General features: G+C 37.8%; 1 protein-coding gene across 3 annotated transcripts in view; it reads right to left on the bottom strand.

Annotated features, from left to right (window-relative positions):
* Positions 1–20640, bottom strand: part of ANKRD28 (ankyrin repeat domain 28) — a 126752-nt gene that overhangs the window by 11352 nt on the left and 94760 nt on the right. For 2 of the 3 annotated variants that reach the window (XM_075419067.1, XM_009938808.2), the window contains exons 10-21: positions 20284–20398; positions 19784–19866; positions 17352–17415; positions 15999–16067; positions 14274–14414; positions 8534–8645; positions 7859–7885; positions 6852–6926; positions 5362–5563; positions 3838–3925; positions 3264–3381; positions 2448–2667 (exon numbers count right to left, since the gene is read on the bottom strand). In XM_075419067.1, the coding sequence (XP_075275182.1) occupies positions 2448–2667; positions 3264–3381; positions 3838–3925; positions 5362–5563; positions 6852–6926; positions 7859–7885; positions 8534–8645; positions 14274–14414; positions 15999–16067; positions 17352–17415; positions 19784–19866; positions 20284–20398 (1314 nt within the window). Of the gene's footprint in view, positions 1–2447; positions 2668–3263; positions 3382–3837; positions 3926–5361; positions 5564–6851; positions 6927–7858; positions 7886–8533; positions 8646–14273; positions 14415–15998; positions 16068–17351; positions 17416–19783; positions 19867–20279; positions 20399–20640 lie in introns of those variants that run through there. The other variant, XM_075419068.1, reaches the window with a different exon arrangement.

Raw genomic sequence — 20640 nt, 5'->3', positions numbered from 1 at the left:
AATGACACACTGGTTACATTTGACAGGGCTACGTTTAGGAACTAAGACATTTTTAGAATCCTGAAAATCAAATTGACATTTAACACTGTAAACTCTGAGAAATTTAGAAGGGATCTCACACTGTCTGAAAGCATCTAGAACACTTCATTTAGTTCTTTGCACCTCCACATTTCAAACTTTTCTGTACATTCACCACTTAGTCCTCATGAAAACATCTCTACCATTTGAGGGTTTTGTTCCACTGTCTTGCTAAACCCAAAGAGAAACCAAGTCGATAGTCACAACAAAAGCTGAAGAAGAACACATTTAACCTATCATACTATTATTTTCAAATTTCTATAGCCTGCTGCTGTACAGGTAGCTAACAACTGTAACTATCTGTTTGAGCTTCAATGCATATACGCAGAGACCCTTAGTTCAACACATTCACTGTTGTCTGAAGATTCGTATTTTCACATGTGAAATTTTCATTCTACAAATCAAGCACATTTCTGTTCCGTTTTATTCAGACACTGTGGTCACTCTGAAAACGGATGAAGCTGTAAGAGTTTAATTTTATGAACGTGATAAAGAATTGTTATTCTGACTCAAGTTATCAGTGTATTACCCAGTTGTTTCAGCTGTGAAGACAGTCTAGCTAGTTATTCACTTAAAAATAATTGGTAAAGTGAAGCTCTAAACCCTCACTTCTTGATCTTTATCATGTGACTCAGAGGTGAAATAAAGGAGAACCTCTGCTATGTCGGAAAGGAACACAGAACAAAATCCTCAGTAAATGAGCTAAATGAGTTTCCTACCATTTAGGGCCTCCCTCACCCCCAAATCCAAGAAAAATACCAGTGAGGAAAAATATCGGTGAGGAAAAGCAAAGAAGTTCTTATTGAATCACTTTTATATACTTTAGCTTCTTGTGCCTATCAAGGTTGACTGGAAGGAAGTTTTAAAAAAGATTTGATCTGAAACCATTCCTCCCAAGACTCCCTGTGAAGGTTATCATGTGTGGCACGTTTCTGTTCATAGGTACTATGCTGAATTTCTTTAAACAATCACAGACTGACAGGCGTTGGAAGGGACCTCTGTGGGTCATCTAGTCCAACCCCCCTGCCGAAGCAGGGTCACCTACAGTAGGCTGCACAGGACCTCGTCCGGGCAGGTTTTGAATATCTCCAGAGAAGGAGACTCCACAACCTCCCTGGGCAGCCTGTTCCAGGGCTCCATCACCCTCAGAGTGAAGAAGTTCTTCCTCATGTTCAGATGGAACTTCCTATGCTTTAGTTTGTGCCCATTGCCCCTTGTCCTGTCGCTGGGCACCACTGAAAAGAGTCTGGCCCCATCCTCCTGACATCCACCCTTCAGATATTTATAAGCATTTATAAGGTCCCCTCGCAGCCTTCTCTTCTCCAGGCTAAACAAGCCCAGTTCCCTCAGCCTTTCCTTGTAGGAGAAATGCTCCAGTCCCCTCATCATCTTCGTAGCCCTCTGCTGGACTCTCTCCAGTAGCTCCTCATCTTTCTTGAACTGGGGAGCCCAGAACTGTACACAGCACTCCCGATGGGGCCTCACTAGGGCAGTGTACAGGGGAAGGAGAACCTCCCTCGACCTGCTGGCCACACTCCTCTTAATGCACCCCAGGATACCATTGCTCTCCCTGGCAAACAGGGCACACTGCTGGCTCATGGTTAACCTGTCATCCACCAGGACACCCAGGTCCCTCTCCACAGAGCTGCTCTCCAGCAGGTCCGCCACAAGCCTGTACTGGTGCATGGGGTTGTTCCTCCCCAGGTGCAGGACCCTGCACTTGCCCTTGTTGAACCTCATCAGGTTCCTCTCTGCCCAACTCTCCAGCCTGTCCAGGTCTCGCTGAATGGCAGCACAGCCTTCTGGTGTATCTACCACTCCTCCCAGTTTGGTGTCGTCAGCAAACTTGCTGAGGGTACATTCTAACTCTTCATCCAGGTCGTTGATGAAGAAGTTAAACAAGGCTGGGCCCACTACTGACCCCTGGGGGACACCACTAGTTACCGGCCTCCAACTAGACTCAGTGCTGCTGATGACAACCTTCTGAGTTCTGCCATTCAGCCAGTTCTCAATCCACCTCACTGTCCACTCATCGAGCCCACACTTCCTTTGCTTCCCTAGGAGGATGTTACGGGAGACCGTGTCGAAAGCCTTTCTGAAGTCGAGGCAGAGCCATAAAACTAAGCCATAAAACTCCTCGAACCATAAAACTAAGGCGGTAGTTTATAACAAAAATTTAGTACTAAAACACCTCATATGAAGTATTAGATGTTAATGCAATCCCCCTCAAGATTATCACGTCTGTCATATTGTCACATTGATTAATACGAACTGAAAGAGGACAGAGTTTATACGTTGCTTTTATGAGTAGTAATAATGTCTATCTCAATATACATTTAGACCCGTATTTGAACTTTCACATATTTTACCATTATAGCAGGCCCAATGCAGCGATGTGTAGCCGTGATTGTCTGCGATGGCAGGCACTGCATCCCCCGACGTCGCTGACTGCAGGAGCGCTCCCAGGACACCTATGTGCCCACAGGCAGCGGACAAGTGTATCGGGGTTCGCCCCCTGCAGTCTCGTAACAAGGACTTCGCACCATGCTGAAGCAACGCTTCCACACACTCCTCGTGCCCAGTAACTGCCTGTGAGAGAGAGGCATGAAATGACACCTTTGCAAATATCCATGCGTATAAGCCAAGGTGTACAACTAAAGCAAGCAAACTTCAGGCAATTTCTGACATTTTTAAGTGATAACAAAATAAGCACAGTTGTTTGTTTTTATTCCTAGAAACAGCCATTCTGTTGGAAAAGTAGCAATGTATTATCATACCCATGACAGAATAATTTTTTGGGATAACACTGAATGAACTGCTAATCTCTAGGGCTCATTCAATTGTCTTCTCTGGCAGAGACGAAAAAAAAAGGCTTGGCATATGGCATGGATCACACTTCTCCTCCTCCCATTAACACTACCCTTGCCCCATAACAACAAGCTGTTCTCTGAGACCTCTGCAGTCAACACTTACAGGAAGATTAAGAGACTCTAGAAGTCCAAAAGAATTCTGAGGCTATGAACCAAATAGGTGAAAGCTTGCCTTTTGAAAGTAACTAAAAATACAATTAAAAACTAAGAATGGCAAGATGAGAATAATGAGAAACTCATAAACACTACATAGAGTCTGTATTTCAAATTAATATGTATAAAACTGGAAAGGACAGAAAAGGAATATTCTCTTACCCCTCTATGTAATGCCGTCCTTCCCCACTTATCTTTAGCATCGACATTTGCTCCTTTGTTAAGGAGTGAATAAACGCAGTCGGTGTGCCCATTGAGAACTGATAGCATCAGAGGAGTCCTAAGCAAGGAGGGAAATGAAGTGTCACCTACTTGGAAATTTAACAGACCAACACTCAGCTGAAATATAACAACTATTATAGTTCTGGACTAAGCTGTTAAAATTTACATCACCAATGATCTTCTCTAGCACTACCTTCACTCCAAGAATGCCACTCATATTTGCTTTATAGATGAAGAAAATAAATTAATATCCCCTAACTCAGAAGTCCTGATTAAGTTACTAGAACCCATTTTTCTCAGTATCTGGACAATAATAAATATTTTAGTTTCCTCCCAACTGAACATTTTTCACCACTACCGCTTATTGCAAAATACACAGTCTCATTTGTCCTAGTTCAAATGTCATCTCCCTTTAAAGCAATAAATTAAAAATCACCAATGTAAGATATTTATGTTCCCCTTTCATAAAGTGCAGTAACTTGTGAAGAACAGAATGTGTATCATTTAAACTCACTGTCCATTTCCATCTTGAATGTCCACTGCATTCTGTGGTTCTGCATTTCCTATCAATAGCCGCAAACATTCTGAGTGACCATTTGTAGCTGTAAAAATCACAATAATACACTTTTTACACTAATTGCCTTTGAGTATGCACCTCAAACAGAACAGTAACCTGCTCAGACTAAAGCCCATTAGCTTGAGAACCCACTGTACCGCTTTGCCATCATTATAACTTAAATTAAAAACAAAAAATATGAACACTAGAAAATGGTTTCAGAAATTAGGTATTCTCAACTGTGTAGTATTAAAAGTAATTGATTCCAACTGTCAATTGCCACACGTATTTGTTTTTTACATATAAATGAGGTTGCACACATTAACTGTAATTAGAATATATGCTTATACAACATCCACAAGAAGGAATAACTAAATACAGCACTTAGCGTAACTTCTGCTTGTTTTAAGGCACAGGTTAAACACACACCAAGCCAACCATACACAGATGTTTTTAGCAAGTGTAGCACGTGCACAGTTATGAAACGATAATTGAAATGGCATTTAGAAAGCGGGGAAGGAAATGTAATGCACAGAAGTAATTAACCAAGCAGCTAAAAAAAGGGAAAAGAAAAGAAACAAAAAATTAAGAAATCACATTTAAATGCAACTTATGAAAGATAAATGATTGCTTGTTGGAAGGGAAATTATTTCTGATGTACAGCTGCTGTATTGAGTCCACATAAGAACTCTCTAGCGGACAGAAATGCCAACAGAAGTTCGCAGAAGCTGAATCAAATGCACGAATACAGCTTGTACTCATGGACAACAAGTTAAGTGGTTAGAATTATGACATTTTGAGCATAATACTCTTTTTACTGCAACATTTCAATAACACCATAACTATAAACGTCAATTTAAATAAGCCTGTTTTCAAAGAGAGAGAAAAAACAAGCATATAGTATGAATGCTAGACTTTGAGAAAGCGAGGTTTATGAAAGTTTTCTAGGAAAGGCAGTGAGAAAAATATCGCAATATTGCAAAGGATTACTGTTTTTGAAAACACTCAGGAGACACTTAAATCCTTGGGAAAATACCAAAGTATAGTTTTCATGTCACTTCTCAAACTGACAAAATTCTCCCAAGACTCCAGTCATTTTTAGAACTATTTTACTGCCAAGACAGGCAACAGTTCATGTATCTAAATCTGGGCCTACGGTTTGGGCGCTGTGTAAGACAAGGAGAGAAACAGGCACACGGCACGGACACCTGTCAGCGCAGCTGGCCTCGCCAGCTGAATGGACAAGGACAACGCACCCTTCCAGGGAGCGCCGCGGAACTGCGCTCCTCCAGCAGAAATCGTTTACTGGGTTAACACTGGTTTCTGCCCGCAACTGCTTCATTACACCTTTCTCAGCCTAGCATCTACCTGAACAGTCACCGTCTATTCCCGAACACCACTCCTTACACCATTAATGACAGAGACTTCTAAACACCAAGGTGAGCTGCTTCAAAAGCCAAAATTCTAGAGGTTAGGACATACCTGCAGCATGTATTGGGGTCCTCTTTACAACATAATCTTTCACCAATATTGATGCTCCCTGATTAATGAGCACATCTACACATTCCACGTGTCCCTTAAAGGCAGCAAGATCCAATGGCGTCCTTCCGTTATTATTCCTCACATCAAGGTCTAGCAGCGACTGTACCAGCACTTCCAGAGCTTGATGGTGGCCATGATATGCCTACAAGAATAAGAGAATTCTTCAGTTTTCCCATCCTTCAGATCTTTCCCTTTCTTACCAGGATTACATAAATGAAACTGTGAAGATAGTATTTTTGTTTTAACATGTGGAAGAGCTACTAATGCACCACGCAACCAGTTACAATAGTTATGACTAATTTAAAAAAAACCCCAGAATTTCAAGCAGGAGGGTTGGTGGGTTTTTTCCACTTTATCCTTTCAGTCAGCAACTGAAACTACTTTCAGAAAATTGTGTCTCCACTTTTGTGGACTACCAGTATTTTGAATACTGCATGTTTCATTGCTTCATGTTATTGTTACATCACCCTCACATTATTTCAAACAAGGAACATATACAAACTTTACTAATTTCTATTAGTTTTTTAAATAAAATATTTAAAAAAGAAAAAGCCAGTGAAATTTGTAAGTTAAAAGAATACAGTACAAATAGCTACAGTTAACATAACTGGTAAAACAGAAGGGACTTAGGACACGAAACAGTTAAGAGATCAGAATGGATATACAAAGATAAAAAAATAGCACAGAGAATACTCTGTAGGTACGTGTCAAGAGAAAGTGTCCAAGTTAGTAATTAAAATAAACATGTACAACTATGGTTTTATAATTTCCATAATAAATTTTAAATGTATGCTCACAGATGCATAAACTCTGCCCTCCCAAAAAAACTCATTTCCAGAAACAGTCTTTTCTATACTGCTTTCATTTAACAGTATTAAAGACTGCTTTTTACTTCGGCCATACACACACACACATACTCTGCATAAGACTTTGGCTATTATCAGAATGTAAACTGTGGTTTTTCAATTGCTCAAAGTCCAGTAAAAAGATGAAAGCTGCATACTGAGCTGGTTACTCTGTATTTTGAGTATATTTGCACAGACAGTTTCATCAGGTCCTCTCCTACGCTTTGTGCAAATCTTAAAGTATTAAGAACAAACATTTCTCATACTAAACAATGATGAGGGTACAACAATGATGATGATAAAAAAAGTAATCATTACTTACAGAACAAGTCTTCTAGAAGTTTCATTAGTATAAATTATAACATAAATCTTAATTAGAAGATTCCAAATGAAAACTGTCCCATGAAGCAAGTTTCAAGTGAGATGCCAAAATTGCCCTGCATAGCTCATTCAGGAATGTTATGTACATATTTTTATGTTTCATTTATTGTTACTGACCTAATTTTAAAAAATCCGGAATGAAAAAACCTATGTCAACATCTGTTTGCAATCAGATGAGCTATCTCTATAGAACGACATACTTACAGCTAAATGCAGTGGACTTATAGGCGCTCTGTTGTCCGAATCATTCAGCATGTCGGTACCCGATGTTTCCATTAGCTTAGCAGAGAGAAAGTCAGAGTGAGTGCAAAAACCCCTCACCTTTAAAAACATTCAGCAGTAATTGCCACAGTTTCCAGTACGCAGATTGAAAAATAAAGGAAGAAAAATACGAAGAATAACATAGGATTACAGCTTCCTTAAGAATTCTAGATCTCCTTCAACCTTTTAAAGAGTTTGAATCGCAATGACTGCAACCCCTCCTCCATGTTCATCACCCAAGCACAGTTGTTTAATTTTTTGTAACAATGCAATAATTAAATCAGACACTAATACAAAATTATTATTTTTCCTGAAACAGCCATATGAAATAATACAGATGAAATGCATATAAATGGAAGAGAAGGACAGGTAAAAGCAGCTGTAGTAGGAAAAATTAAACCAACAAACAAGGAAGCATTTAGATTAGATGAAAAGTCAGCAAGAAATCAGTATGCAAAGCCAGAAGGCAGGACTGATTTCTCAGAAAAGAAAAACATTTCCCAAGGAGAAGAAACGGACCCCAAAAAAGCACAAGTGTTACAAAATAGGATTAAAACATCTACGTGTATACATTTCTATTTGTTACTTTCAGATGTGTTCTAAAGTTTTAAGTCTGAGTCTTTTTCAAGACCACATTTAATTTAGTACACTGGCAGAATTAAAATATTCAAGGATTTTGAAGAACACCAAATACATTCAGATCACTAAGTTTTCATTATCATACTTTTCTAACACAGTCATACAAATGTTTAAGTTAAAAAGGCTTAAAAATAATTTTCTATTTTAAAATTCTGAATTGCAATTAAATTAAATTGAAACTGAAATTAAACAATACATCCACGCATTGAAAAAAATGCTTGAATAAGTCTAAAAATAAGCAGTATTTTTAAAATTACATGTTCCCTTTTGCTGCACAGCGGTACTTTAACAGTGAGAAATAATACACTTACAACATCTAGAGGCGTTTCGCTTGCAATCTGCAATTAAAAACATTCAGAAGTCATGTTTGAATACATTTGAATATAAAAGTGTAATTTGTATAAAAATACTAGGTTGTATAACACAAAGATGATAAAATTAGCGTATCAAATAACTTACACATTTTTATAAAGGGATTAATAAAAAACTACCTGAGGCTTTATTATCTAAAATTCTATTATGTGACCATTAGTTACTGTAACTATGTAAACTATTTTAAAAGGCACCCTTACTTTACAGGTTTCCCCTACATTTTCATTTGCTCCTTCAGATGATATTTGTGAAATTTCTTAACACTTCTCAGTGTGATAACCTGTGTGTATTTTATTTCAGCCATCGGAAAAAAAAATTTAGCAGCGTATTCTAAGTTAAGGAACAAAACAAAACCAATATCCCACATTCTCAACCAGTTATCTCTGCATCTCGGAATGTGTCATGTTATTAAGCCAGTATCTACCATCTTAGCTCCTCACCTTGCTCCTGTTTTAAGAGTACCAAGTGCTTAAATATTTATCCTCACGGGGGCTGAAAACCACTATCGACCCTAGCTTACAGATGAAGAACCAAGGTGGAGGGATCCCCCAGCCTCTGCATCACACTCTGCAAGAGCAGCTGTTACAGCTTTCATCTATGATACGTTTTCTTACCAATTCAAGACATAAGCGATGACCATAAGCAGCTGAATAATGAACTGCATTGTATCCTTGTTTGTCTCGGATCCCCGGGTTGGCATCATTTCTTAGCAAGTATTCCAGGCACCTATTTAAATTGACATAGGCAACCATATATCTAAATGTTGAATTTCAACTTTACACTAAGCGATAAATTGTTCCAATTCAATTGGAAAATAGAATACAACACACAGGAACACTGATTTAATGTACAATACTGGCTAGCCCTAGAGAACACCTAACTCATTACACCAAGTATTAAGGTCAATCACAAAGCTTCCAAAATTTGAAAGAATCCTTCTCTGCAGACATCCTGCATCCTCTGACTTGGTTAAAACTAGTATTTCATGGCTATTTTCATCCTAGCTAATACAACTGCAGTTATCGTTGTTAATATAACCAATTACTATTTTTGTACGTTTTTCTGTATCAGTACATTCTTCTGTGATTAATACAGAAGGAACAGAACCAATAGCAGAGTTCTTCATGGTATGGAATCCAAGAGTCACACACATACACACTTCCACTACCAGACACTAATTGATTGATTTTTTTAATATAGTAAACACACTTAGTTGTTGGCATGCTTGTATCCCACCATTACTTACACAAAATTATGAGGCAGAACACGATCAGCACAGTTGCAACCACAGACACACAGCCAGGAGGATGAAAAATACGGTATTTAAAGTCAGCTTGCTCTCCCTATTTTTCTGTTTTTAAGAGACTCCATGCATGCACACTAAACCATTCCAACCAATAACCCTACTTATTATAATTTTGTGTTGTCTACCATTTCAGCAACACTTTGCAAAGCCTACAAATAAGGAGAGTGAGAACTCTGAAGCAGCAGCCACCAGAGAACGAAGAGGTAAACTGATCTAGACTGAACTACCTGACACAAATATCTCAGTTCCGAGACCTTCGGGATAACAGGATTAAGACTGGTGAGAAACTAACAATCCTGGAATAGCATCGGGTTATTCTGCAAACATATTCATAAGACCATAGTAAGAGTGCCCAAACATCCACAAAGACACTAAACAAGATCAAGAATGTCCAGAGCCTCTAAAATTCTGAATTGATGGAGTAGGAAAGGAGGATTTTAGTTAGGAGAGATTTTAGTTTTCTTATTGACAGATCAAGGTGATGCTGGTACTTAATTTGTCTCAGTCTGCTCAAACAGTTAGGATTATGAAGGTCTCCTCATGTCCTACCTTAAGCAGAACCTTCAGGATCTGAGAAACTGCACATGTTCTTCTACCTGATAACAGAACCAAGACTCTGTCTACTTCATAAGACTACCTGACTTGCGAACAGAACATCTGGTACCTCACAGAAGGCAGACGGACTTCAGATCCTTGGATCTGGTCTCCCAGTGTGGGTTCACCAAAGCTGAATTCATTCAAAACCATCTGGTGGTATATGAAATGACTGGATCATCGGCTTCCAGCAGGGGAAAAAAAGACTTTGTGACATCCCACTTGTCAACACAGCACATTGTGATTAGATTGCCTGCTGAGACCTGGGCATGATAGTTTTGAAGAGAAGACCAGAACGCTCTGCATGTGCTCTACACAGCTCTGAGCTCAAGAATACCAATATGAAATGGTTGGTCTTTTTGCCCCAGGATATCCACAATTTTCGCAAGTGCTCTCTGCTTATAAAGGAACATCTGTTATGATAGAGCAAAATGAAGAATGGAATGGGTAGGTCTTCTCCCCACTGAAGGGCCGCCTGACCATTTGGGAAAGGACCACCAACCTGTGTGAAAGGACCACCATCTAGGGGAACATCCATCCCAGAGAGGAGTGAGATTTGTAAGTCTTGTGAAGTGTACTGTGAAGCTACCTGCTGCTCTGTCATTAAAACACAGGTAAGAGGTAGTAGTTGTACATTCAAATACAATCATATCTCTTATGACTTGCAACATATCCTGCAACAGAAGGGCTTTCTAAAGGCTGAACTCGAGCTAAACAAAATCTGGCAGGTGAAAATCTGAAGACACTCGACCTCTATATGGCCACTTCATCAGGCAGAAGTCCAGCATGGGAGAGTGACGTTCCAATCCTTCTAAAATCGGTTGTTACAGCTGTTGGTGTAGGACTATTTATTGTTCCTGTGACAAATCCAAACAGGAGAACCTTGCATTGATAATAGTCCAGTAACACCTTCAAGTGAAGCTACTTTGTATACAACACATACTTCATGTTATGATTGGAAAGATTAGTTCTGTAGGTCAAGAAGCACCAAGACATGCCCTTGGAATGCAGAGATGTTCATAGCTAGACACCATCATGACCTTGAACTTGCTGCTGAAGCCATATGGTTTTCTGAACTGTACAGCGGGTCACCATCCCTTCTTCTCTCTGGGATTATGAAATACTTCTCCCTTATCAGTTAAATAAAATGCACGTGAAGCTAAAAATATATTATCTTGCCAAATCCAGCCTGGAATCTTTCTTCCTTAGCAAAGTTCATCTAAAGGTCTCACAGATTGCTATTATCAGTAGTGACAAGTGGGCCACGTGGATACACTGACAGTATGAGGGGTTTAGTTCTCATTTTTCTCATGGGAAATTGTTTGGTAGAAAGTTAAAGGAAACGTCAACATTTGTAGTTGTATGATACGGCTATGCTGTGATGTCACATGAGAAACTTGCAGCGGGATATGGCAGGTTTAGATTTGAGAGGGAGGAATCCTAACATGACCTCTGATCAATGCTGTTAAGAGTGGAAACTTGATGATTCAAAACTCTGGAGAACATTCAAGCCTTGGAGAAATACAGGCAGAAATCCTACAAAAGCAGCCATCTCCTGAGGGAAGACAGCATGACCCTGCAACATCAGAACTCTTCCTAAGCTCTTTCAAGGAAGGGCACCGTTCCATCTGCTGACTGCATGCAAGTTCATCATCTGGATGGAAACACGTTTCAACATGAGTAAGACAGCTTTGCTGGGTCAAGGGCCTGATAACCTCACGTGCAACAACAGTGATCTGCTGAAGTGAAGACTGACATTTGCTCTTCCATGCCAGACAAATGTTGAAAGTAACAAACCAGATGAGTGAAGATGAAAGGGGTAAAAAGCTGCAGGAAAAACTATGAACAAGGAAGTGTCTAATTACAGAGTAGTCTGTCTCATTACAAAGTTGAGAAGAACAGGAGTGACACCAAGGTGCACACTCACTTTCATCATTTTGTGTCCAGCAGAAGGAGCAACAGACTTAGGTAGGTAGTGAAAAAGCTAAAACAGCTTTAAAGAATAACATACGTAATACAAGATATAAGTAACTTTACACCAAGTTCAACGTATCTAATAAAAAGCTAGCTGTAAAGTATATCCGTGTTTTTTGCCTCGTAAACAAATGCCTGGATTTCATTAATGGCAACCAGGCTTGCATGTTTTTATTTGAATTGAAACGGGATGAGATTTCTGAGAATCCAAAGACAAGTCAATCTGTCCCACTGAGTGAGAATTACTGTCCCTACATTTTATTTGTCCAATCGTCTGACTTTCTTTATTAATGTTAATCAATGATTAGGTATTAACATTCATGGCTCATTAGTAAACATTAAACATCACTGGCCCTGGGTATCTAACATTTCTGTACTTGTGTACTTTCTCTATTTGTGTACTCACAAAAACCACAATACACTAAATAAACTGCGGGAAGCAAAGGCTACTAAAAATCCTTGAGTACCTGTTCTTCCAAATGCCAAACAGATAATGATTTTTGCTGTTTCTTCTCATCCAGGAAAGAGATTAACTTAGCATCTTTTGCATACTTAATTGACCTCAACAGGCCTCTTTAAAAGGAGATTAATCAAACTTTCTGAAAGCCCGCATAAAATAATTTATTTCCCATTTATTTATTGGTGTACTATTAAATAGTTCTAACATAGAGAGAGCGTGTTTCTTCTCCCCTAAGGCGCTATTTAGTTTATCTCATTCTGTGATCATCACGCTTCTCTGTCTAGCCTTGTCAAAATGAGGCTTACTGGTGTTTGTTCCAGATCACAAGCATTTGTTAAGAATACAAAAGAAACATTTCCAAACAGAAACAAACACAAAAATGATTTTCAACAAAAACATCCTTCTCCCTAAAATCTATCTTTAAAGATGCCTGAACAAAGACTATAAAAATGCACATAAATATTTTCAGAATTTCTATATAGATAATTTCCTGACATTTTTTTTTTCCCAGGCTTTATATTCCAGCTCAGTAATCATTTTTAGCTTCATTCCTATTTTGAACATGAGCTGAGCAGTACTGGGTTTCCAGCTGTTACTAATCATCTTGCTGCATCAACATAAAAAGCTTCTCCTCGGGCCATTCTGCTTGGCAGCCTGTCTTCCAGAGAGCCAACTGTGAATCAGAAGAGCAGTATCACGCGGGTTCCAGAAACGATTCTTTGAGTTTTCTCCCAAAGCTCTGCAGTATTGCCATCATCATGCCTGCTCGTGTCTTTTATAAGACAGATGGCAAAACGATGTCATCTGAAGAACCATTATAGTTTGGAGGTTTTCAGAGCAACTGCGAAGCTAAAATTAATCCTAGCTCAACTGGTAAGAGGGCAATTAAAGTAAAATTATCTCAGCAAACTCTAGCAGGAATTGAAAGTACATCTAAAAAGCAGCAGACAGTTCTGTTCTGAAATTTGGCTTTACATAAAAAAGGCTTTAACTTTTAATATTAGTTAAATGGCCATGAAAGTATTCTTTATTTATCTTTCAAACCCAATCTGCAAGTTATACGCCACCTCATTCCTACTGCTGCCTCCCCTTTTGAAAGGTGCTGCGTCAAAACAAGATGACAGGACACTAAGCAGCCCTCTCTTCCAGTGAAGGTGTCACGGCGTGCATTTGCAATGGGATGCTGCACACCAGCTGTGTCTGTGAGTGCGTGCACACACAAGCGGTACTCTGCTCAGGCCTCCACCATATACAGTGTCTGGAGCTGACGTAACCTCAGCAATCTTCTGCTATCTATACAAGCTTTGCATGTAAGCATTTAAGTCACTCAGAACTATGTTAGATATAAACATTAGTTACAAAATAAACACACACAAGAGACATGGATTTATGAAAGTTTCTGGATGCATTTCATTAATAATAGTGTAACTACTCCACAAAAATTTACACTAGCAAGAGATAGAGTTGTAATGCCAAACACGAATAGTTCAATCAAACATCAAATGGATAAAGCATCTTATATTTAAATGTCACGTTCACTTCTATCCTGATGTAGGCCTACTGTAACTCACAGTCCAATTTTACAGTGTATGACTAACTACACAGATTTTGGGCAACAGTAAGAACCCTCCACAAAACACACCATTCTTCATGAGAAATTGATCTTAAAGCAAAATGACCCTACTTGTTCACGACTGTCATAACAACCCTCACAAACGATATTTACTCAACCACTCCACAGCAGGTGGGATCAAAAACTCTATTCCAAATGAATTCCTGAATAAGGACATCTGCATGATAAGACATTACCAAAAGTTTATGAGACCTTTTACTAGTGTTCATTTTTCTCAAAAACGTTTGTTACATAAAATATTTTACCTACAATGAACAATCCACTGTCAAGTTTAATCTTAAAAAATATTAAAAATGCTTTTGGCATATATGAAGGCAGAACATACACAAAATTCACAGCCGAAATGTTTCTAAGGAGCAAGGCTTTGGTACAAAGCATGCCACTTACTTTCCATCCGTGTCTGACGCAGCTGCATAGTGCAGAGGTGTACAACCCCTCTCATCAAGGTCATTCACGCTAGCTCCAGACCCCACCAGGGCAAACAGGCACTGATAATTACAATTGGCAGCAGCATAATGGAGTGGAGTTCTTTAGTACACATTTAAATAAAAAGTACAATGGTAAATAACAGCAAAATAATATTATAGAGACACAAAAAGCAAAATAAAATGAAATTTAAATCCTCCTTACAATTTTTAACGAGTATCTGTGGTGAAGAGTGCATCATTACAATATTTAAAAATGGGGCCATTTTCTAGGAGCCATTTAATAACGCAAAACAGTATCTACGGGATCTATTTGCCCGCCAGAATATGCACAAACTTGGTATTAAGGGAAGCTTTATATGAATTTTCTTGTGTAAACATATAGAGGAAAATCAAGTTCACATTAGAAATATTCATTTTAGTTAAGTAATTTCAAGCTGCATGGAAAATACGGAGAAATCTAAGAATTGCATAGCAACTAAACAAGGTCAAAATAAGATACAACAATTAACAAGCAGATGTTTTCAACAAATTTTGTCTATGAGGCAAGCATTATTTATTTTTAGCTATAGAAACATACCACAAGTGGTGTTAAAGAAAACTTTAAAACATATGCCTTGTCTTCTAATAACAAAACCGTGAAACATTAGTACTGATGTATAATCTCAGAGGAAGCTTATTCTAGCTTCAAATACATAAAAAATTCTCTAAATAAACCAGTTCAGACAAAATTTCAAAAGCACAAAAATGACTCAGAATTCCATTTTCTATTCTTGAAAAGAGATTACTGTTACAAGTATCTCGGTTTTCAGCAGACAGACAGGCACTTTAAAGTGTCCTACCTCTTCCTGCTCCCTTCAAATTAGTTTTTCCCATTTCTCTCAATTTTTAACTATTCTAATCTCTTCCCACTCCCGAAATAATTGTTCTATAGAACATGCACGTTAAACCGAAACCCAAACCAAACCCACAAAACCCCAACTTTCAATGACAAAAGTTGTGACAGACAGTTGTTCCTTTCTCAGGAAAGAGTGGAAGTGGAATTCAAAGCAAAATACAACTTTGAATCCATAGCATTCTCCTCAAGTCCTACTACTGCCTTTCACATCCTGGAGAATCATATTTTCCATGCTGTGATGTGAGATTTTACACAAGTACGGAACATGCCATCTAAACTTAAATTATCCTATACTAAAAATAGAAATTAATGTGATTCCAAAAGAGTTCAGAGCACAAACAAGGAACCAGAAAGGGATGCATATAATGAAAGGAAAACAGTCAAGCAGTTACAATAAAATAAAATAATGGATTTTTCAATAAAAAAGCCTTAGAAATAGCAACACATTTATAGGTTTGACTAATACATTATTTGGAAAACATCACTAATATCCTTGGATGACAGCAATTTAAACTCGTTAGATCCGTGTTATAAGCAAAAAGGCTCATAAAAATTACAGCTGTATATGGAATTCAGCCTTTAAAAACAAGACTAAACACCTACTTAACATAACACAATAAATAAAATATGTTTGTAACTTTTGACAACATATGCTGAAGCATAGTTTAGAGACATCATATCTTAAAAAAACATTTAAACTGGAACACACAGACTTGCCCACATAGCAATATGCTACTTTTGTAATACTTTAAACAGCCTTTTACAATAGACAAATCTAGTATGTCCTACCTCCCAAATCTGTCCTTTTTGTTGAAGTCTGCACCAGTATTTAGCAGAAGATTTAGGCACTCCAAGTTCCTATTAAAATAATGCAATATTACTTGTGATTGCAAATTTTATTTTCCTAATATTGGCCTCTGCAAATATCAAAACTGCTACATATATACATCTTGTAAGTTATTTTTAAAGGAACTGAACTATCATATGAAAATTCTGACATATATATTTTTGTATGTAAAATAGATTTCATAATTGCAGGACCAAATCAGGAAAGAATATAAATTATTTCAAGTCCATATATAGAATGGCATGCATAAAGCACATAAACAGTAACCTAATTCAACAGAAATTTCAATTTTTAAAGCAAACAATAACACCTGCATGTCACGTGCTTTTTTGCTACCAGGATTCCAGTACAGAGGCAAATTTCTAATGTATATGTTTTAAGGCCAAATATAAGTTGCAACATAAACATTTTACTTTTTAGTGTAATTAATTTTCAATACAATGTAATCATCATAAAAGATGTGCAATACTGCTTATTGTTTAAACACTATCTTAGTAACTTTCCTAAACTGAAGATGAATGAGGGAATGTGTCACAAATTATGTGTTTTTATATGAAAAGACATAATTTTAACCGTGAGAATTTGCAACAAGGATGTATCTATCAAGTATCTTTTGACTTAGAATGATTACTTAACAGTATTACTTAAAAAAACATTGAAACAGAAAAATGAAAATATCAATATCATGGAGTTCTTGTGTCCCACAAAGCGTATCATGAAATTTATTACCCAATTCTTCCAGGCAATTTTGAGTAGCTGTTATAGAAAACCTACAATACAATAACAATAATCAATATGGATCACAACTCAAGTGATGAGCAAGTAGTTCTGACTACTTCAGCCACCTAAACTCTGGAATTTGATTACGGCTTTTCATTTAGGTAGATTGATCTTTTGTTTATGGATTTGGTAAAACCGTATTTCCCAAAGCTGCTGTTCTCCATCTCAAGTCCTACAGTGCTCTTAGCTGGGCATGCCATCTTTGAATGCTGGAAATTCTAAAAATATCAGCATCATCCATGGGAATTTAAATACATTTCAGTTCATCCCCAAGCATAAACCTAAGTTAAGGCTGATGACACTTGGACACTGTACTCCAGTAATTACTTGAGCTGAATATTTAATTTATTTTTATTCTTTGTAGAGAATTTCCATCTTGAAATTATTTTCATGTTTACATAAATTCCACGGGGAGAGGGCAGGAAAAGCAGAGAGAGGAAATCACAAAGAACAGGAATGATGAGCAACTGAAAAAAGAACCCTAAATACGAAAGCATGAATGTTTTTTTACATACCCTCCAGCTGCAGCTGCGTGAAGACAAGTCCTGCCAAAGTCATCTGGTGTGTCAATGTCAAAACCTACAAATCAAGTATTTTGCAAAATCATTATGTAACACCACCTTTTTCATAAAACTGCTCTCATCTACTCTTAAGAGAAGTGCTTGCTAAGCAAACTTCTCCGTTACTTGCAAACTTATGCACTGAAAATTTACTTCATTTGAAACGCATCCTTGCTATTCACAATATTTTGGAAAACAGGCGTTGAAGTAAAACTGAACGGGATAAAGTAAAAGACAATTAGCTGCACTGAGGCAAGAGGCTATATTCTTTCTTATCCTATTTGCCTGCTAATATTTCTGTGTAATTTAGTATTGACTATAAAATATATGAAGGTAATGGGAAAATTTAAGAATATGCTAGAATTTATCAGTATTATGCAGAGATTTTTATTTTTTTTTCAAATAAAGAGAGGGATGTTACTAATGACTTATATGTCACCCTTGAGCTTAGCTCTAGTGCCAGAGAAAGAACTTTGTTAAGCTGGAGTGAAGGCTGTAAATAACAATTACTTACAGAGAAGCCCTTTAGAGAAAACTGTAGTTTTTCCAAAATGTTTGAACTACGGAACTCCAAATTTGAGATCACAAACTTTAACTGTGCAATTCCATATCTAACTGTATTTTGACACTAAAATTACTATTTAAATCAGATTTCAAAGCTACATTTTTGGTTTGAGAAAACTACTCTATACTTTTAAGAGTCTTGCTCTTGTGTAACAAAACTTATTCATTGCATCTCTGGTTTTGGTACTTTTGCCTGGGAATGCAAATTTTTTTCTTTTTCCTTTTTAAGAATTGTTCAACAATGACAAATAGCGAACAACACAGGATGTGCTATTCAAGAGTACTACTATTCAAGACTGTTTTCCTACTCCATATCCCCCAAAACACAGGTTTTCTGTGCACCACTACATTCTCCTCCCACTGCAATAAGCAGTGGTACACAGCAAACGATTTATGATAGTTTACCAGTCCGATCTGAAAAGCAGTCTTTGGTGCTTTTCCACATCCCTAGGTTGCTTGTCTAACACCACTAACTACGTATATGTCATTCAGAAGTGGGATAAAGCAGACTGATGGTTGTTTTTTTTTTTTTTTTTTTTTTAAGATCTGCACATGAATATTAACGAATTTAAAAACCAGAGATTCTTAATTTACATAGAGACTCTTCTTCACAAAACCAAAACTGCAGATACCAATCCGTACACCAAGAGCACGTACTAATAAGCTGTTAGTAGGATTTAGCCTTTCCAGTCTGAAGGCTGAACATACTCTTAAAGTCCTTATCTGCTCCAGGCTAGATTTACATCTAAGTTTGCTCAACTCATGTAGAAGTCACAGACGCCACTTGCAAGCCTTCTGCAGGGATTCCTCTGCCATACTGAATCTCCAGCAAGGGCACAGCCAGCCCAGCACCGTGTGCAGAAAGAAGAGCCAGAGTATTCCTCATTCTGAACGCATCCATAGCCAACTACAGGACAGTTCTTTCCTGGAGTGAATCCTTCCAAGCTTGTCCATCACAGGACAGCGAAAGAAAAAGCCTTACCGGTGGCAGTTTTAGTTACACTCCTTCAGTTCTTCTCCGAGGCTTCCCTAGCAGACAAAGCTGGGGAAGCAACTTCTTACTCTTCTTTCTCCCCCAACCCTCTGCCCCACCCCCCCCTTCTTTTTTCAAAAAACCATGAAGTGTCTTCAGATTAACACAGAACCCTTTCTTCTTCTGTTCCTGAAGCTTCCACAATCCTTCAGACAAATCTGTCTCAGAACTGCAATGGTTCAAAGAGCTCAGAATTCACACCAGAGCAGACTGTGGACACCAAGGGAAGTCATAGCCTTACAACCCTCCCCAGCTTCGGGGAGGAAGCAAACAATGAAAGCAAAGTGCAGTCTCAGTTGCATTTAACCAGTAATAAACCACCAACGCAAGAGTCCACAGAGTTTTCAGAGGTGTTTCAGAGAGTTATGAGGTGTCCACTACAGGAACAGACCAATCTGTATTAAGCTAAAGACATCATGGAAGGGAAATGATGGATGCTTGATGAAGTAATTTAAAAAGAACATTAGTCTTTCTCCCTGAAGTTGGCATTATGGTCTGAACCTGTCATCCCACCCCTATGGCCAACTTCAAACACACAAACACAACATTAAAAAAGTTACAGATGCGCTATTTCAATTTGGGGGGGGAAGGTTGGAAAAAATTACTTCCTGTAAATGTTTACATCCACTTTAACTACAGACTGTCCATTAAAAAGAACCGGCACTGGCCCCAGGCTACTAGTAAAACTACACAGATTTTTATGTATTACTAAATTAAGACTTAAAGAGCTATTCTATGGAATAAAAAATGAAGTATATAGCAGCCATAAGATTTTTAAAGAGTATCCTACCTGATGAGAGGAGCTTTCTGCAGCAGTCTGAAAATCCACTTAATGCTGCCAAATGGAGAGGAAACATCCCATGTATACCCCGCCTAAGATACACCATAATCAGGTATCACAGTTTCATTACAAATAAAATAAACCAAACATGACTGTGTGCCAAAGCGCACGGTGGGTTCAGCAAACCACCTAATCAGAATACTGAGCCTTAGGAAAACTTCACACATTAAATGCTTTCTTATGCTTTCCAGCAGGATGCATTAATTCAGGGCAACAGTCTATTAAAACTTTCAGATGTTTTAGTTCCAATACATTTGAGGAAAATCTATTTCTCTTTTTGTACAAATTGTGATGTATGGTGTAGCTACTTAAACGTACAGTACAGGAATACAAAATATTTCCTGTTTCTAGTTGAAGACAATATTAAAAAAATCACACTAGTCTTGTTAATCTAATAAATACATTTCAAAATTCTATCATCTTGCATTCATGTCAGTAAAGTTACCTACTTTGCAGTATCAGCACCACTTGTAATCAGAGTGTTGATTAATAGTTCATGGCCATATCTAGCTGCTATGTGCAAAGGAGTATTTCCATTCTTATCTTCACAGTCTATTTCAGCTCCTGTGACAAAAAGTGATTACTAACTAAACATAGCCAAACTTCTGTTAGAAAAACACCACTGATGATAATTTTAAGCAACATTAATCATTTTCCATGAATGACTACTTCGGATTTAAAAATCTATACAGCTTTCCGTGTCAGTGGTATTTAGCGCTAATAATATACAAAACAGGGAGAAGCATTTTGTTATGTAACCATATGGGACAAACTTTCTGCAACCTCTGCTATGGAAGAGAAATCAA

This window comes from Opisthocomus hoazin, chromosome 4 (assembly GCF_030867145.1).
Source record: "Opisthocomus hoazin isolate bOpiHoa1 chromosome 4, bOpiHoa1.hap1, whole genome shotgun sequence".
Lineage (NCBI taxonomy): Eukaryota > Metazoa > Chordata > Aves > Opisthocomiformes > Opisthocomidae > Opisthocomus > Opisthocomus hoazin.
Note: the sequence above shows the minus strand (reverse complement) of the source record. Positions and strands in the feature narration are given on the sequence as shown.